This window comes from Mirounga angustirostris, unplaced genomic scaffold, assembly GCF_029215605.1.
Source record: "Mirounga angustirostris isolate CCGP_5_RB_7025 unplaced genomic scaffold, mMirAng1.0.hap1 SCAF_16, whole genome shotgun sequence".
NCBI classification, from domain to species: domain Eukaryota; kingdom Metazoa; phylum Chordata; class Mammalia; order Carnivora; family Phocidae; genus Mirounga; species Mirounga angustirostris.
The window spans coordinates 52,553,855-52,581,016 of record NW_026991724.1 but is presented as its reverse complement, the minus strand read 5'-3'; the positions used below and the strand labels follow the sequence as shown (position 1 = coordinate 52,581,016).

Sequence of the window (27,162 nt, the reverse complement as noted above, 5' to 3'; positions counted from 1 at the left end):
TCATGACCCTGGGATCATGACCTGAGCCGAAACCAAGAGTTGGATGCTCAACGAACTGAGCCATCCAGGCGCCCCTCTTTAAGGGATTTTCTAAGAAGCCTTCTCTGTTCCAGCAAAACTATATTCCTTGTCTTTTTCCATCCTCTCTTGAAGCCAATTTAGTGGGGCATTTGCCTCCCCCCCCATTCCCCCCACCCCCGCATGTCCTGTCCATCAGCAAATCCTTTCATTCAGAATAAAATCCAAAGCCCTTTCCCTGCCCTACAGGGCCCTACATGATCTACTCCCACCATATAACTGACCTTACCTCCTACAACTCCCCCTCATTCGCACCTCTTTAGCCACACTGACCTCCTTCCTGTTCCTTTAAAAATCAAGCTCACTTGCCCCAGGGCCTTTGCGCTTGCTGTTCTCTCTTCCTGGGATGCACTTCCTCATATAACAGCAAGCTAGTGCCTGTACTTCATTGAGATCTTCCATTAATCAGGTTCAGCTAGCTCTGTTGGAATGATACAATGAAAATTGATTTCTTGGTCGTGTATGTGTCCCAGACAAGTCACTAGGGAATGGTTCTCCACAGAGTCATTCAAGGACTCAGGCTGAGAGACATCTACCATCTTATCACTGCACCAAATGCAACCCATGGCATCTTGATCACTGCAGCAGGGAGAGAGAGAACTGAATGGTCCCACGCAAGAAATAAATGCTTTGGCCCAGGAACGACTTCAGCACTTCCATTCCTAGCTCATTGCTCAGGAATACTCACATGGTTTCACCTAAGCATGAAGCTGGGGAAGTAGAATTCTCTTATGTGCCTGGAAAGAGAGAAGAACCAGTGTATTAGTTTTCTATTGCTGCCATAACAAATTACCACAAACTCAGCAAGTGAAACGATATAAATTTATTATCCTGCAGTTCTTTTTTTTTTTTTTTCCTTCGGTTCCTCGGTTGCACTGGCCACAGTTCAAGTGGCTGGTGGCTAGCACAGTGGACAGAGCAGATACAGGACATTTTCCCACCATCACGGAAAGTTCTACCGGACGGTGCCGCTCGAGAGACCATTTTCATGAAGGGCATAAACTCCGAAGCCAGGCTGCCTGGGTTCGAATCTCTCCGTGTCCCTCAGTTCTCTCATCTGTAAAATTGGGATGATTACAATGATAGGAAGTAACTCACAGGGCATATTATTATTATTATTATTATTATTATTATTATTATTATTTTGAGATTTTATTTTATTTTTTTAAAGATTTTATTTATTTATTTGACAGAGACACAGCGAGAGAGGGAACACAAGCAGGGGGAGTGGGAGAGGGAGAAGCAGGCTTCCTGCGAAGCAGGGAGCCCGATGTGGGGCTCGATCCTAGGACCCTGAGATCATGACCTGAGCCGAAGGCAGACGCTTAACGACTGAGCCACCCAGGCGCCCCTTATTTTGAGATTTTATTTTTAAGCAATCTCTACACCCAGTGTGGGCCTGGAACCCACAACCCTGAGACCAAGAGTAGCCCTTTCCACTGACTGGGCCAGGCAGGTGCCTCATGGCATATTATGAGGATTAAAAGAGTTACTTTGTGGTTTAACAGGCTTAGAACAGTGCCTGGCACAGAGGAAGAGCCATTTGAGTTTGTTACTATTCAAGTGTCTGGTGGCCACACCTCCCCCAGGAGAGCAGAGCCCAGAAGGCGAGAATACCGATCTGCAGAATTTGCTGGCTTCCCTGAGGGAGTGGTGAGGAGGTGAAGAGGGGCTGTGGGAGCCACCAAGGCCTGGAGAGCCCTGGCCTTCTTGCCTCCCACCCAGGGGCCAGGGAGGTAGAAGATGAAAGTGAGGAGCAGGGCGAGCCCCATATGTTCCCCATGACCCAAACTTTGTTCCCAGCAACCGAGACAAATAGGCATGAAATCCACATCTGGGACCCACCTCCGGCCTGGCCTTTCCCTCCGCCTCCGGGCATCAAGCCCAGTCTGTGTGCTCTGATGGGGGCTCAGGGTCAGGTGGCTTCCAGAGCTCTGAGGAGGCTCCTGCCCACCTCACCACTGAGGCTTTCTGGAAAAGCTGATGGCTTTCTGGAAAAGCAGACTCCTGAAGTACATAAGAGCCTGCGGAAGAATTTGCCCAGCAGAGGAGAGAAAAGAGAACCCCAGTTAGAGGCAACAGTTTGTTCAAAGGTCTGGAAGCTCAAGGGCCTGGTATGGTTAGAGAAGAGAGATGAGGCTGGGGATTGGTGGTAGCCAAGGCTTGTGAGGCCTCTTAAGGCCAGGCTAACGGCCTGTGTGTTTCTCCTGGGGGGTGGGCACTGGGGAGCCATGGGAGGTCTCTGAGCACCAGAGGGGGAGGGTCAGTCCTCTGTGAGAAAAAAATCAGTGATATGGGAGCTCCTGGCTGGCTAAGTCCGAAGAGCATGCAACTCTTGATCTTGGGGTTGTGAGGTGCAGGGATTACCTAAATAAATAAAACACTTAAAAAAAATAAAACCAAAACTCCCACAGTGTTATGGTCAATCACTGAGGTGTCTCAGTTCACTGGGAGAGCCCGGAGAGGGCTGTGAACCTAGCCTGGAGATCAGGAAATGTCTCTTAGAGAGAATGATATTTGAGGTAGGTCTTGAAGGACAGATGAAGGATTTGGTCCCCAAGAGAAAGGCTGAGGGGCCGGTGCGTCCAGGGGAGCTGGGCATCAATGAGACCGCTGTGGCTAGAGCAGAGGCAAGGTGAACTCTGGGATCTATGAGGGGTACACTGGAGAGGGAGGAGAGTCTGAGAGGGGAAGGCCAGGGTGGGGGAAAGGATGAGTTTTGAGCTGGGGCCCCGGTTATGGGGACAGAAAAAGAGTTAGGAAAACGTCACCTCCACCTGCAAAGCCTTCCTTTTAACCCCCGTGCAGGAATTTTTTTCTCACCCGTTTCTGAATGCCCGCTTCACTCACTTATTTGTTTATTCAACATATACTCCTGAGGCGCCTGGGTGTCTCAGTTGGTTAAGGGTCCGACTCCTGAACTCAGCTCAGGTGTTGATCTCAGTTTCGTGAGTTCGAGCTCCATGCTGGGCTCCACGATGGGTGTGGAGCCTACTTAAAAAAACAAAACAAAACAAAAGAAAGCAAATGCAAAAAACATATTCTCCTGAGGTCTCCCTGGGAAATGCTGGGATGGAGACCTGAGTCAGACCCAGGACTTGCCCTGCAGGGACTCCCCGTCTGGGAGGCTGTGCCAGGGGACAGACCTATACACAGTCACATCTGATGCGATGTGTAATAATGGAGGCAGCAGGGGGCCTTGTCTGTTAGATCAGAGAAGACTTCCTGGAGGAGGTGAGGCCCTCGCTGGGCCTTGCAGGAAATCCAGTTGTCTCCCAGCAGACAGGAGGGGGCCAAAGTCTCTGGGGAGACACATCGGGAGCATCATCTCATTTGATTGTGTTTGATTTCTCTCCTGAGGATCCCCATGTACGCTCTGGGGGGCGATGCCGGGGACCCAGAGATGGGTCAGGCCTGGGCCCTTGAGGGAGGACACAGAGTGCCTCCCCTAATGGGATCTGTGGGCCAATGGAGGTAGCACAGGGCATTAGGAATGTGCACAGCAGGCACTGACCCAGCTTGGGGTGGGGTGGGGGGAGTCAGGGAGGGCTTCCTGGAGGAGGAGAGCCAACTTGTAGGTAGAACCTGCTCTTCCTGCACTGTCAGTCTTGTCTGTCTCTCCCTCCATGTATCTCTGGCTCCTTCATTGTCTCTGTCTCTGAAAAGTTCCACGTCTTTCTCATTCTTTCTCCCCACCCCCGGGGTCGGCTGCTGTAAACAATGACCACAAACTGCACAGCTTAAAACAACAGCAATTTATTCTCTCACAGTCCTGGAGGCCGGAAGTCCCAAATCAAGGCGTGAGCAGGGCCACAGTCCCTCTGAAGGCTGCAGGAGAGGATCCTTGCATCTCGCAGCTTCTGGTGGCTCCTGGCATTCCCCAGCTTGTGGCAGGACTACACCAGCCCCTGCCTCTGTCTTCACATTGTCCTCTCGAATCTCCCTCCGCCTTTCTCTTATAAGGACGTTTGTCATTGTGATTTAGGGTCCAGCCAGATAATGCAGGATGATAACTTAGTTACATCTGCAAAAACCTTTTTGCCAAATTAGGTCCCATTCTGGGTGCATTAGGTTCTGGGTGCATTTTTTGGTGTGTGTTGGGGGGCACCATTCAACCTACGCCTACCCCTACACCTACCCAACCTACGCCTACCATTCAACCTACCCATCTTGGAAGAGTCACTTCCCTCTCTGACCAGCCTCAGTGTTCTATCTGTACAATGGGGCTAATCCTAACCCCACCACCTCCTGGGGCCGCTTTGAGCACGTGGCATGGCCCAGCGTCTAGGAAATTCTGCCCAGGATGGCTGCCATTTCTTCCTGATTTATTACTCCATCAGAGCTGGGCCCCCCCGCCACTCTTCCTGCCACGTTCCCCACTTCTCTGCACGGACGCCTCCATCGTGTTTTCTTCATCCCTCTTTGCTCTCTTTTCCTCCCCTGCTCCGCCACTTCCTACCTGTATAACTCTAGGCAAGTCACCTGCACTCTCTGACACTTGGTTTCCCCATCTGTAAAATGGGATAACAGCCTCTCCTTCATCGGGCGGCTGTGAAGATGACATGCATGAATTCACAGAAAGTGCTCAGAACTTTGCCTGGGTACTTTATGTATTACTGTAATTTATGACGATGATGACGATGATGATGTTATTGCTGTTGTTTTCTTTGTTTTGCCTCTTTTCCCTGTCTCCACGGTTCCCTCCCTCTCCAAGCTTCTCTCTCCATATATTACTGCGTTTCTGAGTAAGTCTCACTGACCTGTAAGCCTCAGGGGTCTGTAAGGGTCCGTCTCTCCCCATTGTTCAGTCTCCCTCTTCTCCCCCAACAATGATGGCTTCTTTTTTTTTAAAGTAAAATCTTGATTTTTTTTTTTTCAGATTTATTTACTTATTTGAGAGAGAGCATGAGAGCGCACGGGAGGGGGGGGGGGTCTGGGTGGGGGGAGAGGGAGAGAAAAAATCCCAAGCAGACTTTCCACCAAGCGTGGAGCCTGACACGGGGCTCGGCAGGGGGCTTGATCCCATGACCCTGAGATCATGACCCGAGCCAAAACCAAGAGTTGGATGCTCGACTCACTGAGCCACCCAGGGGGCCCCCAACCTGTGATGGTTTTAAAACAAGCCTATAGGGGCGCCTGGGTGGCTCAGTCGGTTAAGCATCTGCCTTCAGCTCAGGTGATGATCCCAGGGTCCTGCTCCAGGCTCCCTGCTCAGCGGGGAGCCTGCTTCTCCATCTCCCACTCCCCCTGCTTGTGTTCCCTCTCTCTCTCAAATAAATAAATAAAATCTTAAAAAAAAACATTAAAAATAATAAAAAATAAAACAAGACTATAAATTCTTTGATACTCTTCTCTTCAAAAGGAGGAGCCTAATCTCTTTCCCTTTGAGTGTGGACCAGACTTAGTGACTCACTTCTGATGAATGGAATAAAACAGAAGTGATGGTGTGTGATTTTGGAGATTAGGTCCTATAAGACATCTCTCTCTCTCCCTCTCTAATCAGTCGCTCAGGGGGAGCCAGCAGCCATGTTATGAGGTCACACCAGCACCCCTATAGCTCTCAAGAGAGGCACAGCGATGAGGAGCTTGGACGAGCTCCTCAGCCCCGGTCGAGCCTCCAGGTGACTGCACCCTGACCAAGGGCCTAACTGGACCCTCACCAGAGGCCCCGAGCTGAACCCCCCCAGCTAAGCCACGCCCAAACTCCAAACCCTCAGACACGGTGAGACAATAAATGCTTGTTGCTCAAAGCCACTGAGTTTTGGGGTAATTTGTTACGTGGCCATGGATAAACAATACATACCTTTCTTGCGCTTTCTCTCTCTCCATTTCTGACTCTCTTTGGCTTTCTCTGTCCCCTCCATCTCTAGGGCCTTTGAATGCCCATTCTCAATTCTCTATCTGAATGCCTGTCTTTCTGACTCTACGCTCTCCCTTGATGTCACTTGGTCTGGTTCTGGGTCTCTCTCCCTCTCTCTGGCTCTCTGGGTCTCTGCCATCTCTTCCTCTCTGGTGATCTCTCTTTCTCTGCATGAGGGTCTCTACTCTGTGTGCGTGTGTGTCTGTCTGCCTCTTTCTCTGTGTTTCTACGGCTCTCTCTTTGGGGTTGGCTGTGTCTCTGGCTTTGGATCTCTTCTCGGTTTCTGTCTCCCCACCGCCACCCCCCTGGCCTGGCAGCTTGTTCTTGCGTCTCTGACCGGCGGGGTGGCTGTCTCTGCTCCTATGGCTAAGTGTGTGTCTCTGTATTTCTCTCTCTGCCTCCATCAGTACCTCTCCCTCTCTCTCTATCACTCTACCCGTATCTCCCTCTCACTGTGTGTCTCGGTCTCTCTCCTCGCCCCGCCGCCGCTACCCGCCCCTCTCCAGCACGCTGCGTCCCTCCGCCACGGCACCCCGCATCCACCTCAGGCTCCCCTTCCCTTCCTAAGCCTCTGCAGTTCTCCGACTTCACCTCCGGCTGCCTCGCCTCGGCTTCCCGGCTCCTCCTCCCGGCGCTCGGTCCCTCTCCAGGTCTCTGCCTCCCCCTCCTGGTCAGCTGCCCGCACCGCACCCCGGTCTCCCCGGGGATCCCTCAGCCCCGTTAAGGCGGCCCCCAGCCGAGGCCGACTGGAGCATTGGGCGGGGGCTGCAGGCTCTGCTGCAGGCTCCAACCCGGGCCCCCACGAGCCGGGGGACCGCGGATCTTCCGGCGCCGGCGGCCCCGAGCACCGAGACCTCGGAGGACTCCGCCAGCTCCACCTTAAGCGCCCCCCCCTCCCTTCTGCGGAGGATGGGAACTGCCAGCTCCCGGCCCCAGGTGTCCGGGCCACCCCCCCACCTCGGCCCCGGCACAGCTGGAAGCTGGGGATCAGCCCCCAATGACCCCTCCATCCTGCCCCTTGGGCACCCTCCTCCCACCAGTCCGAGGAGTGTTTGCTGCTGTGAGATCACCCGCCCCCCCAACAACAACGACAAAAAAATTAAATAACACCCAGAGAGAGATCAGAGAGGGAGGGGGAGGAGGAAGCAGGGACGAGGGAAGAGAGAGACGGAGAAACAGGAGAGGCAGAAGAGGAGGAGGTGGGGAGGCTGGGAGAGAAAGAAGCTGGAGACGAGGGAGGCCGGGAGGAGGAGAGAGAAGCAGGATGGAGACATGGGGTTAGGTGGCTCGGGGGAGCTGGAAGAAAAGAGAGCGAAGAGGGGGTGTGGATTAGAAACCAGGAGGTAACCTCGGGGAGAAGCAGGAGGCAGAGAAAGGAGTAGGAAGATCGGGAGGTAGAGGGAGATCGGAGGGTTGGGGAAAAGAGGAGAGGAAGGAGGAGAGGCACAGAGAGCGGGGAAAGCAGAGAGGAGTGGATTTGGGGGGTCTCAGTCCCCCGCTGCCTCAGTGTTTGGGGAACCGGACTCCCTGTAGGGAGGAGAGGCAGGCTGGAAGTCCTGGAGGGACAGGGTCCCACAGAAGGGGGAAGGAGGAGCTGAGAGAGGGGGCCAGGACATTGGGAAGGGGTCGCTCAGAGGCCTCCCAGGGATGGGGGTTGCAGCTCCTCTGAGCGCCCCTAAAGCGCTGGTACTCTGGGCCGCACTGGGGGCGGCAGGTAAGGCCCGGGGGTTGGGGCGTGAGCCCCTGAGGGAAAGGTGGGGGTGGGGTACCAGGGAGAGGGGTTCAGGCTGCTCTCTCCCCAGCTCACATTGGACCTGCACCTGACCCCGAGGACTGGTGGAGCTACAAGGATAATCTCCAAGGAAACTTCGTGCCAGGTGCAGCCAGGGCGGGGCCCAGGAATCGGGGCTGCCGGGTGCCTCCTTCCTCAAACCCAGGAGCCCTCTCCTCCTCTCAGGACCCAGGAGTCCCAGCCCCTTCCTTCCTTCTTCCCTCCCTCGGGAGTAGGGCCCAGCCTCTGAACCCCAGCAGCTCACCATGGAACATTATATATGCGCATTTCAAGTAGTGAGTGGGAGTGAGTGGAAGGAGGAGTGTGGGGGTGCAAGAGACAGTGTGTGTGTGGGTTTGCAGGGAAAAAGGCAGGTAGGTCTGGCTGCTGCTGGGAACCGGAGGTTCACTGGCCGGGTCCCCTGCTGTGTCCAGCCCTCTCCTGCAACTCCTCTCCCCAGTACATTCATTATCCAGCTGTGGGACAAGAGAGACTGAAAGAACTACAACTCCCACGGGCTCTGGGGCAGGCAGGCAGTGGATGAGTAGGCTGGCTGCCCTCCAGCCCGCTGGGAGTTGTAGTTCCTTCCCCCCAATGACTTAATGGCAAATAGGTTTGATTAAGGGGGGTGCTAGATGGTCTTTGGAAACTCCTCCAAGATTGTTCTAGGACCCAGGATTCTGGCTCAGCCCCCTCCTCCCTCAGACCCAGGAGTCCCCGTTCCCTGCCCTTCCTCTCCTGGGATCCGGGAGTCCAAAACACAGCCTTCTCGGCGGATCCCAGCCTTGGGATGCAGTCCCTATTTCTGACTCCCTATCCTCCCTGCCCCGCCCCTGCCTCCAGGGCCTCCCTTCTGGGGCCTGGTGAATGCAGCCTGGAGTCTGTGTGCTGTGGGGAAGCGGCAGAGCCCCGTGGATGTGGAGCTGAAGAGGGTCCTTTATGACCCCTTTCTGCCCCCACTGAGACTCAGCACTGGGGGAGAGAAGGTAAGGGGCCTGGTGGGAGGGGTTACCGAATCCTCTGGGGGTGGGCATGAGTAGGGGTGGGGTGCTGAGGTGGAAGGCCTGCCTGGGGTAAGGAGGGGTAGGCACTGGGTGGAAAGGAGGCTCCTTACACTCTAAAATGGATCACCTGTTCTTCCCTCCCCAAACATGGCTCCCTAGTTTTTCCATGTCTATAAAAGCAATGGTAACACAGACTGTTCCCCATGCCAGGCACGGTTTTAAAAGCTTGATCAGCTTGCTAATCCTCCCAGCCACCCCTTGAGATAGATGCTATTATTCCCCTTATTTTAAGGATGCAGAAACTCAGGCACAGAGAGATTGAGTTACTTGTCTGAGGTCACACAGCTAGAGTGTCAGCACTGGGATTCAAACACAGGCAGTGTGGTCCTAGCTCCAGGCTCTTGCCCACTCTGCAATCCCATTTCTTTTTTTTCTTTTTTAAGATTTTATTTATTTATTTGACAGAGAGAGAGACAGCGAGAGAGGGAACACAAGCAGGGGGAGTGGGAGAGGGAGAAGCAGGCTTCCCGATGAGCAGGGAGCCCGATGCAATGCGGGGCTCGATCCCAGGACCCCAGGACCATGACCCGAGCCGAAGGCAGACACTTAACGGCTAAGCCACCCAGGCACCCCGTGCAATCCCATTTCTTATAAGAGCTGGCATCCCTCTTCACTCAGCTGCCCCTGCCAAAAGCTGGAAGCTATTTCCAACCCGTTCTCGCCCTCATTCCCATGTCCAGTCTGGGTCCTTTTTAGTCTCCCTGCTAAATATCATTCAGATCTTGTCACTTTGTGTCTCCTCCACTGCCCCCACCATCATCTTGCACCTGGACTGGTGCGGTAGCCTGCTAGCTGGCCTGGTTCTCTGCCTACTGCAATCCATTCTCCACCCCACAGCTAGAGAGATGTTTAAAAACACAAAGCAGATCATACCACTCCCCTGCTCAAAATCTTTCTATTGAGATAAGTAATACTAACACTTAAACAGCAAGGTGTGAGATACATATATATGTATTTATTTATAATTATTTAAATAAAAATACAAAACATCCCATCATTGCCCACAAGGCCCTGCCATCTAGCTCCTATCACCTCTCCTTTGCTCACCAGGCGCTGGTCCCACTGGCCCCTGCACTAGCACGGAAACAGGCTACCTCAGGGCCTTTGCATTTGCTGTTTCCTCTTTCCAGAATGCCCTTCTCCCTGCTCTTTGCAACGAATTCCTACTTATCCTTTAGGTCTCCATTCAAATGTCACTTTCTCATGAAGGCCTTTCCTCATCCCACTACCCCTCACCCCAATCTAGGCTGGGTTTCCCATTTTACCTGAGAGCTCCCAGTTCTTTCCCACATGAGCATAAGATGTAATTAATTAAGCAGTTACTTATGTGATTCATTATTTATTGTCTGCCTCTGCTCCATTAGGACACGAGTTCCATGAGGCCCAGGGTTTTTGTCTACTTGTTCATTGCTCCCTTCCTGGCATCCATAGTACATAGTAGCAGCTCAATAAATATTTGTTAGTTGAATAAATTCACCGATATTGAGCACCGGTGTTCCAACTATGCTGAATGATTAAATGATTGATGGAAGCAGAAAATGTAGGAGTGGAACATAGGAGGGAAACGACTTTCCCTCTTTGTCCCTCTGACGGCTTCCACCTCTCCTGCAGCTCCAGGGAACGCTGTACAACACCGGCCGCCATGTCTCCTTCCTACCTGCACCCCGGCCCGTGGTCAATGTGTCTGGGGGTCCCCTCCTCTATAGCCACCGGCTTAGTGAGCTGCGACTGCTATTTGGAGCACGGGATGGAGCTGGCTCTGAACACCAGATCAACCACCAGGGCTTCTCTGCTGAGGTGGTGGCCACTGACCTCTGACCCTTGACCTTCACCCTGAGTTGACCCAATTCCTCCCCCCTCACCTTTCTCTTAATGCCTCACCCCACCCTCCTTCACAGAACTGCCCCCCCCCAAGCACTAATCTTTAACCTGACTTGGGACCCCAAGGGCCCAGGGCTGCACCCATTCTCTCCCTCCCCTTCTGCTGGGGGACCCCATTCTGTGCTCCCCTCCCAGGTGCAGCTCATCCACTTCAACCAAGAACTCTACGGGAACCTCAGCGCCGCCTCCCGGGGCCCCAATGGCCTGGCCATCCTCAGCCTCTTTGTCAATGTGAGCCCAGGCAAGATTCGGAGGGAGGGAGGGGCTGGGTGCCTGGAATTGGGTCTGGGGAAGAAGGAGTCTGGGAGGCTGAGATTCCTGGGTCCCTGGGGGAGGAAGGGACTGGGGGCTCGAACTTCTGGATTCCTACCTCCTTACCTCGTACCCCCACACAGGTGGCTGGCAGCTCGAACCCCTTCCTCAGCCGCCTCCTTAACCGTGACACCATCACCCGCATCTCCTACAAGAGTAAGTCGCTGGTGCATTGATGGTGGTGGCGGCGGGGGGACCAGTGTGTGCAAAGGAGGGAAGTTCAAGAGGGGTACTGCTCCTCACTCTAGCCCGATATTCCCGCAGATGATGCCTACTTTCTTCAAGACCTGAGCCTGGAGCTCCTGTTCCCCGAATCCTTTGGCTTCATCACTTATCAGGGCTCTCTCAGCACCCCGCCCTGCTCAGAGACTGTCACCTGGATCCTCATTGACCGGGCCCTCAATATCACCTCCCTCCAGGTGACCCTCTGTCTGCCCCCTCCACCCTTGCTAACCCATTCCCTGGCCTGGGCATCCCCCTTGGCCTCACCTACCCTCCTTCCTCCTTCCACGTCTGACTGCTAGCAGGTCACACAACCTTTGGGGGTGGGCTGGGGCCGAGTAAGACCCCGCCCACCTGCTCCAGGAGCAGGGCTTCCTCTGTGACCATTCACCAGGACAGTTTATTATTCACTCTCAGTTTCCCACCCCCTTCCGTGGCAGATGCACTCCCTGAGACTCCTGAGCCAGAATCCTCCGTCCCAGATCTTCCAGAGCCTCAGCGGTAACGGCCGGCCCCTGCAGCCCTTGGCCCATAGGGCCTTGAGGGGCAACAGGGACCCCCGGCACCCCGAGAGGCGCTGCCGAGGCCCCAACTACCGCCTGCATGGTATGGTCCAGTCTGCACCCCCTCCACACGTCTTGGTCTAACCCGCCTATGTGTCTCCCCTTCTTTTCTCAATATGATACAGTCCTACCCACCCCTTTGCTGTTTCTGTATGGTCCAGCCTCCTAAGCTCGCACTCGCTCGTTCTCTCTTCTAAGTATGTGTCACATGGTACAGTCCACCTCCACGCCACAGACCATTGCTGGTCCGTGATTTGTCTTTCCTTTTCACTGCTTGCAACTTGCTCTATTACCCGAGCTCCCTGGCTTCCCACCGGGCCTTGGTTTCTATTACGACGACTTTCCAAAATGGTACAGCCCGGATCCCTTCCCTGTTTTCCATGTGGTACAATCTCATGTTGTTCCGTAATCTGACACACACCCCCTTCCTGAAAATCAACATGGTACAATCCCCTTCCCTTTCTAAAGCCTTCCTGTGGTTTGACCCTGTGATCTCACGGCCACCTCTCTAGCTTCTCAACATGGTTTGCCTTCCCCCCCGCCCCAATGAATACCTTCACCTAGTTCAGTCTGATGCTGAAGCTGGACGTCCCTATTCCACCCTCCTGCTGGTTATAAACCCAGTGCCGGTCCAGAATCTGTTTCCCCAGCTTCTCGACCTGGTACATGCCGGGTTCCCCCTTCGCAGCCTCCTTGTGGTAGAGCCCTACGCGGCCCAGCCCCCGCCCTCTGCAAACCCTCTGCAGGGTCCAACCTGTCGTGCCCTAAACTAACGCTCCCCCGCCGGTGTCGTCTGTCTTACAGTGGATGGTGCCCCCCATGGTCGCTGAGACTCCCCACTGAGGACTGCGCCTGTCCTTTCCAAGTCTCCCCACACAGGGAGGGGAGTCACCCCCAAAACAAAGCTATTAAAGGGACAGAATACTTCCGGTTTCTTAGTGGTCTGATTCTAGGCGCGGCGGGGAAACATTTGGGTACCGAAGAACAGCAGCCTTCTTCTAGAAACCAATCTCCCTCTTCCTAAACCGCACTGCTCGGTTTTTTGGCTTCCTGTTTCCCAAAACCGTCGTTTAGATTGGCGGCTCCTTTAAGCGGCGCCTCTTTCACTCCCCCCAACTCACCCTCCCCATCGGGCAGCACGCGCAGAGCCATGTGCTTCCCCCTCCCGCCTGCCTCATTGGCCCGAACTGGGTCACGGTCCCGCCCCCAGTGCCGTCTCCCATTGGGCAAATGTAGGTCAGGGTCCCGCCTCCCACCTAAAGGCACGGCAACTTCACGCACTGAACCCCTCACGCGCCCTCCCGGGCCTTGGCGGATCCAGGGGTCCCATTGGCCGTGCGTCTCGAGGGGTCAAGACGCGATTGGCCCGCGCTTTCAGCCGGAGGGAGGCACGCGGCTGGGGTGCTTGGCCCAAGAGGCAGGCGGGGGCCGAGAGGAGGGGTGCGCGCAGTGGCGTCGGGTGTTTTGGTTTGGCTTTTTTTTTTTTTTCCGCGAAAGAAGTTTGCGTTGGCCACGCCTCAAGGCGGCCGCCTCCTCTTACCCCCTCCCCCGCCCCTCCGCGCACACCTCTTGGTGCAGATTGCAAAGCGCCTTCCGCTGAGAGAGCTGCAGATTTTGCAAGATCCAGGCTCGCCCACCTTGTAGAAGGAGCGCCTTGTGTCCCCTTGAACTCTGGGTTGCAAAGAGCCGGCTGCCTGATTTGATCAGCCCCTCACTCGGACTGCATGGTCTCCAGGGACCCTCGTGAGTTGCACGTTTCTGCACTGAGGACTGCAAATCTCCGTCACTCCTAGGATTTGCGGTGATCTGGATACTGGAGGCTTGCAAGCTACGCTCGCCCGCCCCTGGGCAGGCACTCGCCCGGACCACTGGAGTGTGCCGCTGACTGGCAGGCCAGCTCTTCGCCTCTCCATGAGCCCGTGAGCCTGCGGGCAGGTGGCCGGTGATGGCGCGGCCCGTGAGCGACAGGACCCCGGCCCCCCTGCTGCTGGGTGGCCCAGCCGGGGCCCCCCCTGGCGGGGGAGCGCTGCTTGGGCTGCGGAGCCTTCTGCAGGGGACCAGCAAACCCAAAGAGCCAGCCAGCTGTGAGTTCTAGCCCCCATCTATCCCAACCCAGACACCCTACTCCCTTAGGGATTCAAGTGCTGGGGCGGGGGGGGGCTATCTCCTACGTGCCGAGAGAGTCCATCCTCTAGCCGTCATCTACCGAATTACTAAGGTGTTTAGGCCCCTAGATCCCTCAGCACCCAGGATCCAAAAGTACCGGCGCTCAAGCCCGTCCACCAGGAGGACCCAGGAGTCCCCCAGAGTCGTCCTCTCCGAGGACCCAAGAGTCTGGACCCCAGCCCCCGCTCCTTTGGTCCTGAGAGTCTGGACCCCTGGGGTCCAGGGAGGAGGGAGGGGGTGTGTCGGATGCTCACACGGTAGTGACACGGGCTTGGGCGGGGCCTCCTGGGGTCACATGGAGTCTAGGGATGAGGAATGTGCCCCAGGAATAGAGCCCCTTCCTGCCCCTAACAGAGTGTGGGGGTGGGGAGAAGAGGCTACAGTGAGCAGGGGGATAGGCTACAGAGAAATTACAGAACTGTCATTTTTTTCCCTCTCACCTACCTCTCTCTGAACTTCCGTCCCCCTTCTGTATCTCTATCCCTTCCCTGGTTTGTGTCCTATCCCTCCCTGGGCCCCTATCCTCCCCTCTTTCTGAGTCTCTGTCCCTCTCTCGGTCTCTGTCCCCCTCTCTGTCTCTGCCACCTCCGTCTGTGCCTTCTCTCTCTGGGTCTCTTTCTCTCTCTTGAGTCTCTGTCTCTTCTCTTTGGGTCCTTGCCTTCTCTCCTGTCTCTCCCCCCCCCCCCGCCCCGCGCCTGTCCCCTCTTTCTCTGGATCTCCGCCCTGTGGGTCTCTATCTCCCCTTTCTTCGTGTATCTCTGTCTCGGGGTCCCTTCTCCATCTCTTCCTTCCCACCCCGCCCGGTCTTTCCTTGGCCCGCAGGTCTCCTGAAGGAAAAGGAGCGCAAGGCGGCTCCGCCGGCAGCCACGGTCCCCGGGCCTGGCCTGGAGACGGCGGGCCCGGCGGATGCCCCAGCTGGGGCTGTGGTGGGCGGCGGGTCCCCGCGGGGGCGCCCGGGGGCCGCGCCTGGCCCGGGTCTGTTGGCGCCGCTGCTGTGGGAGCGGACGCTGCCGTTCGGCGACGTGGAGTACGTGGACCTGGACGCCTTCTTGCTGGAGCACGGGCTCCCGCCCAGCCCGCCGCCCCCCGGCGGCCCGTCACCGGCGCCCTCGCCCGTGCGCACGCCCGCACCCTCCCCGGGGCCCGGCTCCTGCGGCTCAGCTTCCCCTCGTTCCTCCCCGGGGCACGCCCCCACCCGGGCTGCCCTCGGGGCCGCGGGCGGCCACCGCGCAGGTGCGACGGCGGGGGCGGGGCAGGGCCCTGGCGGGGCGGGGCTTGGGCTTCAGGGGCAGGGCTGTGCGGCACTTGGGCCCGGGACGGTGGGGCTGGGGTTGTGCGTCCAAATTCTGGGTCCACCTAGGCGCGAGATGTTGGGAGAGGAGTCCGGATTCTTTGTCACCTAATGCATCAGGGACTGGGGCGCCCTGTGGGGCGGTAGTGTGGACTTTTCTGTGGGACGTGGGGACAGAGGGTCCGGATACTCGAGGAGCCGGGATTGGAATCCCAGAACACGGGAATTATTTACTGGGAAATGAACTGCGCTCCAGAGTCTGGGGCCGGAGTCGGTGGAGTGGGGAAGGACCGTAGCTGCTAGGCCCTCTGCAGGGGAGAAAGCAAGGACGGGGCACAGACTTCTGTTTCACCAGGACATAAGAGATTGGCAGCCCTAGTTGCTGGGTCCTCCAGTGGAGAGGAGCTAGAGCCGGCAGTCCCGGAGTCCTCTAGAGGGGAAAAGGTCGGGGATCTTCATTCTGGGTCTTCCGTTGGGGCGAGGACCGAGAGCTTCCTATGTTCCTGGGAGAGGAGGGGCCTGGGATCCCAGAATCCTGTGTGTCTCAGTGGCGAGGGAGAAAGTCCAGGGGTCCGTTTGTCAGCGTGCCTCCCAGAGAGCAGGAGGGACTGGACCTTTGGAAATTGAGAGGTTCGAGCTGAGAGACCCCAGGGAGCAAAAGGAAAAGTGTGCTCCCTCGGGCACTTGGGGGTCTCCACGGGCGGACTGCAGGTTGGGGATTCTGGGACACACCTGCCCCTGGCCGGACCTCCGGGCAGAACCAGGGCCCTCCCCTTCCCAGCCGCACATTCCCGCGCCACGTGAGTCCTCTCCTCCCTCCTCCCTGCTGCTCATTTCGCGCACGCGTGGTCACGCGGAGGGGGCGGGGCCTGGGGAACTAGAGGGCGCCCGTGGCGGCGGGGGGCGGGGCGGGAAAGCAGGCGCCCGCACGTGACTGGCCCTGAACCCGTATCCTCAGCTGACCCCGGCTTGTTCGCTCTTAAAGGCACCGGCCGGCCCTGCCCCTTCTCCTGAACCAACCTCCCCAAAACCGCAATCATTTCTGCTTTTCTTCCCTTACTCGTCAGGGCCAGTAGCTCTTAAGCGGCTCACCTGAAGTCTTTTCAGTGCACTGGATTTCTTTTCCCTGAACAGCTTGGGGTCTAGGCTTTGGTCAGGGATTCAGGCTAGATAATGGGAAAGGAGCTAACGCTGTGAATCTGAAGGCCTGAGGTTCCAGAAGCAATAGAGGAGGCTCGTGTGTTACTTAGGGTATGTCAGTTATAATTGGGCCTGTTTTCCTGTTATAAAAGTGGAATTGGTTCCATGATGTCTAAGCACGTTGTAGCTTAGAGAACCTTCGTATTTTATATTAGAGAGGTTGATCTCTGGCGGGCTTTGTAGTAGGTCTCATAAGGGCCTTCCTTGTGGTCGAAGAGATACCTGAGCAGGGGGTAGCCTCTGGGAACCCTCCCTCCCCCAAAGAAATACACACTCAAGCGGCACATTCTGTTTCCCCAAGGCCTGACCTCTCGGGACACACCCAGCCCGGTGGACCCAGACACCGTGGAGGTGCTGATGACATTTGAACCTGACCCAGCCGATTTAGCCCTGTCAAGCATTCCTGGCCACGAGACCTTTGACCCTCGGAGACATCGCTTCTCAGAGGAGGAGCTTAAGCCCCAGCCCATCATGAAGAAGGCCCGGAAGATCCAGGTGCCAGAGGAGCAGAAGGTGAGCACTGCCCGATGTAGGATGCAGGCATGGCCCTTACAGGTCCCACAGCCGGGGATGGCCCTTTCCTCACAGACAGGCCTGGGCTTCTCACCGCGGTTAGCTCTCAGGTTCTCTTAACCTGCAGCCAAGCATCAGTTGTCCATAGCCCTGGGGCGCAAAGACAGCCGAGGTTTGGGCTTGAGATTTACGAATATGGTGTCGCTGTGGAATGCAGACTCAGCCAGCCCTGCCAGACCCACCAGTACAGACTTGGTGCTTTGACCAGGCCCTGTTGCTAAGGACAGCATCCATTAAGAGCAGTATCAGTCTGTTTCTTCAGAGCCGCTAGCCGGGCTGGGGCTGGTCCTTTGATCTCTGACTTGGGGCATCCTTCGGGGTGCTTGCATCTGCCTAGGATGCAGACTTTGCCAGCCCCTCTGGGCCTTGTTTTCTGGGCCTGGGCTGCTCATTGGTAAGAGGTTTCAAGTTCCCATTAGCAACCAGAGCCACATTCTGATTTGGGGCAGTGACCTTTTTTTTTTTTTTTTCTAGCAGCCTGCCTTTGCCAGTTCTGGGGTCTCCCCTGGTAAGGGGTGCCTGGGCTCCTCTCACCAGACTTCACCATAACTACCTGAAGCACTGAGGGCTGACCTGTAAACCCAGTCTAGACCAGTGGTTTCTCCTGTCACAGGGCCCGACTGGATTTACCCTAGTAAGCAGGAACTAGGCTTTAATGAAATGGGGGTGGGAGGAGAGCATCTTTTGGAGCTCTGGGTGGTCCTGGTTACTGAGGAGTGATCCTCCTCCACAGTCAAATTCTAGGACTGGAGGACCCTAAACAGTGGTGTGGGGAGGTCTCAGGATAGGCCCCTTTGCTACGGGACAGCTCTTCTAGCAGTCAGGACCTGTGGGGGAGAAGGCAGCTCTCTGGCCTCCTCCATTCAAGGCCAGAGGGTCAAAGACTGGCTGCAGTTATCGGGACCACCTAAATTGCTGGGGAAGGATGAGGTTGCCTTGACAACTAGGTCAAAAGGCCCCAGCTCTGGAAGGATTTATGGGACACAAAACCCCATCACTAGGGAGCCTAGGCTTTCCTTAGCAACCAGGATCTGAGAAGGTGGTGCATAAGGCAGTGCTTTTTACTGGGAGAAGCCCTCAGACCCTGAAGGCCCTGTTGCTAGGGAACAAGCATCCTTAGCAACCAGGGGCTAACTGTAGGCCCTTTGTCAAGCAAGGACTGGTGGGGTCTGCTTTGCACAGCGGAGACTTGAAGCCTAGTGCTTGGAGTGGGGAGAACTATGTCACACCTAGCTGTTGCTAGGGGCCTGCTCTCCTTAGCAACCAGACCCTTGGGTACCCATCCTAGGAGAGCCGTGGTATCCTTTGGGCCCCACTGCTGGGCAGGAAGCACCCCAGAGGGTCTCTTAGCTGCCCTCTGGTCCTTGAAGGCACAAGGAAAGCTGCTCCTCCTGGCCCTTCTGGCCCATAGTGCCTTCTCAAACCCCACCCTCAGGACGAGAAGTATTGGAGCCGGCGGTACAAGAATAACGAGGCAGCCAAGAGGTCCCGAGATGCCCGGCGGCTCAAGGAGAACCAGATATCGGTACGGGCGGCCTTCCTGGAGAAGGAGAACGCCCTGCTGCGGCAGGAAGTGGTGGCCGTGCGCCAGGAGCTGTCCCACTACCGCGCCGTGCTGTCCCGATACCAGGCCCAGCACGGAGCCCTGTGAGGCCGTCCCCCGCCCCTGCCCGGCGGCCTCGCTCAGACTTGCGCCCTGAGGCCCTCTTCCCTCCCCGCCCTGTGGCCCACCGGCCGGCCAGCTGGGTGCCCCAGGGACGTGATGATGCAGATAAATACATTTATATTTTTAAGAAAAAGCGAGCCTCCCCCCTCCCTCGCGGGGGCGGGGAGGGTCCTCTGTGTGTGCCCCTACCACTTCGGGGACCCCATCCTCCCACCGCCTCCGTTAACACATCCTGAATAAATCTTGAGAACCCCAGAGCCAGCTGTTGTGGGGGAGGAGGCAGCTCCCTGGCCCCAGTTCAAGGCCCTCGGGTCACACTGGCCGCGGTCTGTGGGCAGGTCTGGGCTTCGGTCCATAAAACGCAGGAGCTCCTGGAAGCGCCTAGAATTGGATCCCTCCCACGGGCTGCCGGATGCAGAAGGGGCGACGGTCTGAGGAATGAAGCGACTGCCTTTATTGCATAGACCTTTTCAATTGCTTTGAAGATTGGGGTCAGGGGACGCACAAGAGACAGAAGACGGGAGAAATGAGTTTCCTCGTCCCCACCGGCGGGGGGGTGGGAGGAACATTAGTGCAAATCCGAGCGTCGGCCCCGGGGAACCTGCCCCTCCTGGGCTGATTGGCCAGTTAAGTGGAGGCACCGGAGTGGGTAGGGCGAGACCCGGGCCCTGACTGGCCAATTAACTAAGGCCTCCCCGGCCGGTACATGCCAGGTCCCGTCACTGGACAACGCGTAAGACAGTCTCCGCCCTCAGCGGACCTGGCCTCCCACGAGCCGGAAGCGAGGGTCTGGACCGAGCTCCGCCCTCATTAGGCACTACCCTCGGGGCCAGCCCGTTTGTCGGTGACCATGATGACCCCGACCCCCTGGAGTTCGGGCCACACTCCTTCCCACATTACCTCTGGTCCCCTGGGGGCCGGCGCAATCCTGAAACGGGGCAGGGGTCCCTGCGTGTGGGGCCTTCACCCTAACTCTAGCAGCCAGGCCCCGCCCCCTCGGAATGCTGGCCCCGCCCCCGGCGGGCAGCAAGCTCCCTTAGGGTCAAGGCTCCTGGCCCGGGCGGCCCGGAGGCCCAGTGAGCAGGGTGCCGAGGCCTGGATGCACCTGCGCCTGCAGTGGCCCATACTCCACTTGCTCTCCGTCCACAGTGAGCACGCCGCGAGGCGTGAGAGGCTCGAGGCGAAAGGCACGGGCCGCGGCGTAGCCCAGCTGCGGGCAGCCCAGGCTGAAGTGGCTGCCTCGCTCCATGGCCAGAAAAAGGCGCAGCAGCGCCGCCCGCGAGATGCCACCGCGCACCCAGCAGAGGTGCACCAGGCCGTCGTCAAAGCGCGCATGGGGAGCTGCCACCAGGTCAGCGCCCAGGTGGCTGGGTGAGATGGCCAACATAAGCACAAAGTCCCCCTCAAGCGTCACCCACCCCGGGGGCAGTGGGGCGCCCAGAGGTGGGAGCAGGTGGTCAGGTGGGCCCCCGGTAGCGAGGTCTCCCAGGGCATCAGGGGTGGGAGGTGGGAGCCCAGAGGAGGCTGGCATTTCTGGGACCCCCTCGGTGATGGGTGACAGTAGAGCCTTAGGGGAGCTAGGTGGTGAGGGCAGCAGGGGGTCTGGGGACAGTGGGGCATCCCCAGCCCCACCCCAGTCCCCGACCAACTCTGGGCCCCCCCCATTGAGGGACAGGATGGGCAGGGGCTCAGGTGAGCCGGGGGAGGTCAGGGCAGGCTGGGGCAGGGGCAGAGGCAGGTCAGACACTGAGCGATGCAGGGGTGAGTGTGTCACAGGCGGGGCCGGGGCCGGGGCCGGGGCCAGGGTCAGCTCGGACTTGGCACGGGGCAGGCCGTGGGCAGGGGTGGGGGAGGCAGGTTCCACAGCGGCAGGGAGGTAGGAGAGGCGTCCGCGGTAGGTGTGCAGGGTGGCAAGGCCCAGCACCGTGCCCACTGTGAAGCGGGCACTGCCCAGGGCCCTGAAGCGCTCGCTCTGGATGTCCACGTCTGACACGAAGCCCCAGGCCACAGACAGGAAGGAGAAACAGCGGGAGCCCGAGGCCAGCGTCACAGAGAGCAGGTCCAGCGGGCGGCTGCCCCCCCGGCAGAGGAGCAGCGAGCAGTTGAGCAGCAGGTCGACACCCAGGGCAGGTTCAAACCTTCACAGCCAGAGACAGACGGACAGGGAGGGAAAGAGTAAACAGGGTGGCGTGAGAGACCCAGAGCGCAGGGTGGCAGGAGAAAGACACAGAAAGGTGGGGGTGCAGACAGCAGGGGGACCACATGGCCACCTCCGGATGGACTCTTCCTACTGAGCCAGGTTCCCTGTCCGCTCGCTCATCCATAAGCATTCACTCAGTGCCGCCTGTGGGCCAGGCACGGTTCTGGGCACTAGGGATACAGCCGGGGGGAGGGGCGGCGTGGGGAGCATCCCAGCCAAGACTGATGGACTTGACTGACCGTGGACTGCCCGGGGGAGACGTGCGGATAGACGTGCCAGGTTGCAGGAGGGCTCATCCCTCCCCTCACGGTAAGCAGGCTGGCGGAGGCGGGACCCCACCTACCCCCCGTGCTGGTTCACAGCTCCAGCCAGGGCATTGCCTGAGCCACAAGGGAGGATGCCCACGGGTGTCTTCACAGCTTCTTCCCAGTCAGGGCGGTCTAGGAGTCCGTTCAGCACCTGCAGGGCGGGACACCGGCCACCTGGGTCCTGGTCCTAGCGCCAGGCTCGAGAGTCCCCCAGGGCTCAGGTAGGGTGCCCCTGCCCTACCTCGAAGAGCAGCCCGTCTCCCGAGACTGTGACAATGCCGTCCCACTCACTCAGGCTCAGCCCCTGAACCAGCTCCCGGGCGTGGTTCTGCCGTTCTAACGTGGGGGAACCAGGAGGTGAGCCAGGCTGTTCCACTCTGCCCCGCCACCACTCCCCAGCACTCAGAACTCGGGAGTCCTGGCACCCCCGGGCCCCTACTTCCATCCTGGCATGGCCCTTACCTGTCTGGATGAGGTTGAAGGACAGCCCGGCTTCAGAGATCATGGGCAGCACGTGGTTCTTACACCACTGCCAGGCCAGACCCCGCCCCCCGTAGGGATTGACCAATAGGAGCAATCGGGGTGGCCTTGGCAGCAGCTCCAGGGTTATTTCTGCAAAGAGAGGGGAAAGAGTCTACAGAGGCCCCAGACCCGGGCCCCTCACCTCAGAAGCCGGAACTGCAAACAGCCCCCAGTGGAGGTGCTGGAGGCCTGGCACAGTGGCCTGCTGGGAATTCACAGTTTTTCTCCAGGGCTTCAGCTGCCCAGGCTCAGGTGTGCAGCCCTGCCCCGCTCTTGAGGGTCCGAGACAAAGGCAGGGCTTGGTGTCTAATCCCAGTGCCCTTTGGACCCATTTGTGGGAAGAGGGAGACCTGTGGGTTCCACTTTATCCTCAAACACCTGGAATCCAGGATCAGGTTACGACACTGCAAGGCTCCCTCACTGTCACCATCCCTTAGGGCCCCCAACCAGCCAGCAGGATCCTGGAAGACCAAGGGAGGCTCACCAGATGCGGACCCGTGAACCTTTACCTTCCTGTGCCAAAGGAGGAGCCTGGGTGGGGACCTCTGCCCAAAAGCCTTCTCTGACTCCACCCCCCCCCGTCTTAGGCTGGATTAGATGCCACCTCTGAGCTCCTGGCACGCCCTAGGGGACTTCTGTGAGTGCCTGTCACCCTGGGTGGTGACTAATCATGTCTCAGTCTGCTGCTCGCACCAGACGGGGAGCCTCTGACTCATCTGTGTGGTCAGGGCCCATGGAAGCGGGGGAGGGGACAGAGACAAAAATCTATGAGCAGACACAAATAATTTTTCTCTGCCTGTGGTTGCTCTTCCTTCTGTAGCCCATCGCCATGTGTCTAGCCCTCTTTCAATACGGACCAAGACAGACATATCACAGACAGACACACAGGAGAGAAGAGACACAGGTGTCCACAGAGGGAAATCCACAGAGACGCCAAGGTGGCCCTAGGACAGAGCGGCTGTGTAGTGCCTCACCCCCGTCCCCAGGCAGTGGCAGTCCACGGAGCAGACACATAAGGGCAGTGGCCCAGCGCTGGGCCTCAGTGCGGTTCTCCTCGTAGGTGGCTGCCCCGTCGGCCCGAAAGGTGCGGGCAGCTCTGCGGCGGCCCCCACGCCGGCCCTGTGGGTAGGTGTAGATGCAGAAGTAGGCTGCCGAGTCGGAGGGGTTGCGGCTCCGCAGGGTGCAGCAGCCTGAGACCTCGGCCAGCGGGACCAGGCCGCCCCGGGGCCGGGCTTCGGGCTTCGGGCGTAGCCGCTGTATGTGTAGGGCCTGTGGTGTGAGAGTGAGGGCTAAGCGGGATCCCCGGGCCGGGTAGGAGCCGAACTCGCCATGCAGGAGCGGGGTGCTGGCGGCCAATGGTGGCGGCGGTGGGGGGGCCATGGCCTCGGCCCTGTCCAGGGCGCTTCTAGGCCTGTGGCCCCAGCTGCAGGTCAGCTCCTGGTCTGGCCTCTGTGGGGAGGGAGGAGGGCAGGAGTCAGAGTCCAAGACTCCTGTGGCAGGTAGAGAGAAGCAGGGGCAGGGCCTGTGGACAGGAGACAACAAGGAGCAGTGACAGGCAAGATGGGGGCATCAGAGACAGACAGGCTCAGACAAGTGTGGGGAGACCCTGAGGACACGGGGCACAAGCCCATTATACAGGAAGGCCAGCATCCTGGAGGGTGGACAGCCAGGCATGCAAACGTTCATTCATTTATTCCCCAAATAATTACTCAGTACCCTCTATGTGCCAATCAGAGTGCCAGGCCCAGCAAACACAGCAGGGAACAAAACAGACAAAAGTCCCTGCCTTTGTGGAGTTCATATTCTCTTAGGAAGACAGAAAGACAAAAGAAAGAAGTCAAATATATAGTATGCTGGATGATAAGGGCTTTGGAGAAGTATGAGAGGAGAGAGAGCTGGATGGTGGAGACATGCACAGACGAAGAACACAAACACACACACACGCGCGCACACGGTCATCTCCGGATGGAGAAAGTGACACGGGAGAGACACTCGGATACAAAGAAAGAGAGGGATACGATCTAAGAACCAGAGAAACCCCGAGAGGAGACGACCAGCTTCGATGAGATGAAAGCCAGCATGATGAGAGATACTTAGGAGAGTCAGAGTGTAGGGGCCCCAGGAGGACCTCTGAGGGTCAGAAAAACAAAGGACAGAAAGAGCAGCTAGGAGGGGCCGGAGGGAGGGGTGTAGACAGCTGGAGAGACCAAGAAGGGATGTGACATGGAGGAACTGAGGAGTCAGAGAGCTACAGGAGCCACATGCAGGCGCCTGCGAGGGACAGGGGCCAAGAGCTGGACCCCGAGCACTGACCTGGGCGTCTGGCCGCCTGCTCTCCAGGGAGGGGGTGGGAGCCGGGCCTGAGGTCCCCTCCCCAGAGGCCTTCCCCCTGCCCTCTGCCCAGTTTCTGCCTCCTTCCTGCTCACCTTTGTTCCCCACCGCCCCGCCCACCCAGCCAGCTGCCAGGCCTGCCCCTTACCTTCCCCGGCCCAGAGCAGCCCCAGATGCACCCCCATCTGTGGACTCACCCTCAGAAGTCACCTCTGCCCCCAGCCCTGAGCAGCTCCCTCGGGCCCCGCCCCTAAACTTGCACTGACCAGAGCCCCCATCCCTGAGCTCAAAGCAGGCTTAGATACAGAGTCCTAGATCTCCTCCTGTCCTGGGCCTGAGCCTCTGTCCCTAGGTCCTCAAGTCTCTGGCCTGGTCTCCATTCTCTCCACCCACCCTGGTACCCCCAGCCCTGGGCCTGGGTCTCCATCCAAAGGTTCCCCCCCAATCCATAAGCCTGAGTCTCTGTCGCCGGTTCCTCCGGTCCCGGACCTCCATTCCCATCCATTTCCAGAACCCAGTCCCAGACCTGGGTTTCCATTTCTGGATCCCTCAGTCCCGGTTTTGGTTCTCCATCTCCATCCCACACCCCCTGGTACCCCAGTCCCGGCCTGCGTCTCCGTTCCTCTTGGTCCCGCGGTCCCCCAGACTCGGGACCCTGACCCTACCCCCGCACCCTCCTCACACGCCGAGTCCTCCTGCAGGCGGCCCCTCAAGTCAGCACCAACCGCCCCCATCAGACCCAGGGGTGGGGGGAGGGTGTGCATCCGCTCAGCCAATGGGCGCGCGGGCCGCGCCAGTGAGAGCGCGCGGGGGACGGGGCCGGCCAGCTCGCGAGCTTGGCGCAGAGGCCAGCGGAGGGACAGCTTGAGAACTGGGCGGGGCATCGCGCTTCGCGAGATCGGCTGCCATAGTAAGTGAGGGCACGCGCGCAGCAGAGGGAGCGTCACGACCCCACAGACAGCGCCGCTGACGCCATCTTTGTGGAGGGCAAGTGGTAGCCCTGCCCCGTCCATTGAGTTTTTAAAAGAGGCAGGAGGGAGGAGACTTTCAGTTGCCGATAGAGACTGACCCTAACACAGGTCACCAAAACCCAGAGCTGTGCAAACGGAGTTAATAAAAGAGACCCAGAAAAGCAGAGTCAGAGGCAGTAAGAGACTTAGAGAGAGGGCTGCCTGTTTTTCAGATAGTTACAGAAAGACAGAGATATATACAAAGAGACAAAGACAATAGAATTGAGAATATGCAAAGTTAAGGATACAAGAAAACCCAGAAAATGATGGACATAGAGATGGAGACAGATACTTCTGGAATGAAAATCAGGGAGGACAGGCTCATTAATTCACCAAGTATTTACCTTGGACTCAAACCAGAGTGGAGGCAGCATGACATGGACATCTGCCCAGCAAATGACCCAGTAACATGGCAAGCAAGACAGAGAAACAAGGAGAGAGATGGGGAGAAACAGTATCCGAGAGAGACTTCTAGGCCAGGGGTGAGGGAGGAAGACAATGTTGGAGGACCGGAAGCTGAGAGGAAGTGAGCCCGAGAGACAGCAAAAATGTTGACAGAGAGACATAGAGAGGCAAAGACATAGTGAAGCGGAAAGAAAGCAAGGCGAGAATAATACCAGGACACCAAGAAACAGAATCGTAGAAAGACACATGCAGAAGGAGACAGGGACAGAATTTGCTAGAAAGCAATGAATGGAAGATGTTTTTTTATTGTCAAACAACGTACCTTGTGTTCAACCCAGAGCAACAACAGCAAAAGAAATACCCAGAGAGGGGCGCCTGGGTGGCTCAGTCGTTAAGCGTCTGCCTTTAGCTCAGGTCATGATCCCAGGGTCCTGGGATCGAGCCCCGCATCGGGCTCCCCGGCCCGCGGGAAGCCTGCTTCTCCCCCTCCCACTCTCCCTGCTTGTGTTCCCTCTCTCGCTGTGTCTCTCTCTGTCAAATAAACAAAATCTTTAAAAAAAAAAGAAAGAAATACCCAGAGAGAGGGTGGGGTGGGGTGGGGTGGGGACAGAAACCCAGGAAGAAGAGAGACAGGGAACCACACACCTTAGTTTGGGAGAAAGAAAAGCAGGCACACTGGACCGACAAACAGGCTGGGACTCAAAGACAGAGACCAAGTCACCAAGCCAAGGGAACAGAGACAAGGAGGAAACTGTGTCCCATGGTGTGGTAATCTTAACTTCCAGAGGGACCCTTACCTGATCCTGCTGTTCCTCTGCTTCCAGGTGTCCATTCATCTGCTGGCCCTCTGCTGTGTTACCCCATCAGCAAGACCCTGGTCCTGGGCGGCAGGCCATGGGAGGGTGGTATGGGCAAGGAGTCAGGCCTCACAGTTGGGGCCTGGCCTTTGGCTCTGTGGAGGACAGGTGAAAAGGTAGGAGCATCAGGGGCAGACTTCGGGCTGGGCTGGATGTGTTGGAGGCCAAAGGGGCAGGGCTTCCCTGAGGAAAGAGAAAAGAGGGGACAGGTCAGCTTTGTCACTGCCCCAGCCAGTCCATCTGGTCCTACCCAAAAAGGGCTAACAATAGGAGTGGAAGCTAATTTGTATTGAGCACTTATATGCAAAGCATTGTTTTAAGCATTTATACTAACTTACGTAAAGCTGGAAAATACTCTAGGTGTCAAGCCTATTATCCCCTTTTTGAGGATAAGGAAAGTAAGGCACAGAGAGGTTAAGTGACTTGCCCAAGGTCACAGTGTTGTTAGTAATTAGCACGGCCAGGATTTGAATTTGGTTACAGCAGACAAGACCCCATCTCACTATCTTTCTATGCCTGTGCTTCTCCCCAGATCTCCATCCTCCCTCTCCTTCTAGGTCTCCTTGTCACCCCCTGGGTCTCCATTTCCCTCACTCTCGGTCTCTGTCCACTACCGCTCTGGGCCTCCAATCCTCCTCCCCTCTGAATCTTTATTTCCTAAGTCTCTCCTCCCTTGTCTTTCAAGAGGCTTTTACCTATTCCCTCTCCACCCCACACCCCAAGCCTGGGGCTTCAGTGCGCCTCCTCTGCACTCCAGTACCGTGCAAAGCCCTCACGCAGAGCGCGCTGGGCGACTCGAATCTCTCCAGCAGGGAAAAGCAGCCCCAAGTGGTAGAGGCTAAGGAGGGGTCAGAGAAGGGGCAGGGGGAGAAGACGAATATA

General features: G+C 57.5%; 3 protein-coding genes across 14 annotated transcripts; 2 read left to right on the top strand and 1 right to left on the bottom strand.

The window, feature by feature from the left end:
- Positions 1-6,871: 6,871 nt before the first annotated feature.
- CA11 (carbonic anhydrase 11) lies at positions 6,872-12,684 on the top strand. 2 transcript variants are annotated; one of them, XM_064581117.1, is made up of 9 exons: positions 6,872-7,652; positions 7,741-7,815; positions 8,583-8,695; positions 10,385-10,570; positions 10,790-10,885; positions 11,050-11,122; positions 11,231-11,385; positions 11,629-11,794; positions 12,556-12,684. In XM_064581117.1, exons 1-9 carry the CDS (start codon positions 7,586-7,588, stop codon positions 12,579-12,581), a joined length of 957 nt encoding a protein of 318 aa, XP_064437187.1. In that variant the 5' UTR covers positions 6,872-7,585; the 3' UTR covers positions 12,582-12,684. The 2 variants fall into 2 exon arrangements, with proteins under 2 accessions (XP_064437187.1, XP_045747831.1); XM_045891875.3 differs by having other exon boundaries at positions 6,873-7,652; positions 8,553-8,695.
- Positions 12,685-13,057: 373 nt separating this feature from the next.
- DBP (D-box binding PAR bZIP transcription factor) lies at positions 13,058-26,949 on the top strand. 6 transcript variants are annotated; one of them, XM_064581113.1, is made up of 6 exons: positions 13,062-13,835; positions 14,740-15,150; positions 16,710-16,921; positions 18,417-18,506; positions 26,248-26,396; positions 26,813-26,949. In XM_064581113.1, exons 1-6 carry the CDS (start codon positions 13,697-13,699, stop codon positions 26,835-26,837), a joined length of 1,026 nt encoding a protein of 341 aa, XP_064437183.1. In that variant the 5' UTR covers positions 13,062-13,696; the 3' UTR covers positions 26,838-26,949. The 6 variants fall into 6 exon arrangements, 4 of the variants coding, with proteins under 4 accessions (XP_064437185.1, XP_064437183.1, XP_064437184.1 ...); XR_010408173.1 differs by lacking the exon at positions 26,813-26,949 and adding an exon at positions 22,115-22,314 and having other exon boundaries at positions 13,063-13,835; positions 26,248-26,384; XR_010408172.1 differs by lacking the exons at positions 26,248-26,396; positions 26,813-26,949 and adding exons at positions 22,115-22,314; positions 22,498-22,636 and having other exon boundaries at positions 13,063-13,835.
- SPHK2 (sphingosine kinase 2) lies at positions 19,080-26,361 on the bottom strand. Of its 6 annotated transcripts, none has more exons than XM_045891869.3 (6): positions 26,221-26,361; positions 22,652-23,126; positions 21,618-21,767; positions 21,397-21,491; positions 21,191-21,306; positions 19,080-20,785 (listed from the first exon to the last, which is right to left on the bottom strand). In XM_045891869.3, exons 1-6 carry the CDS (start codon positions 26,257-26,259, stop codon positions 19,690-19,692), a joined length of 1,971 nt encoding a protein of 656 aa, XP_045747825.2. In that variant the 5' UTR covers positions 26,260-26,361; the 3' UTR covers positions 19,080-19,689. The 6 variants fall into 6 exon arrangements, with proteins under 6 accessions (XP_045747825.2, XP_064437175.1, XP_064437178.1 ...); XM_064581105.1 differs by lacking the exon at positions 26,221-26,361 and adding an exon at positions 24,674-25,224; XM_064581108.1 differs by lacking the exon at positions 26,221-26,361 and adding an exon at positions 24,691-25,221.
- Positions 26,950-27,162: the final 213 nt, after the last annotated feature.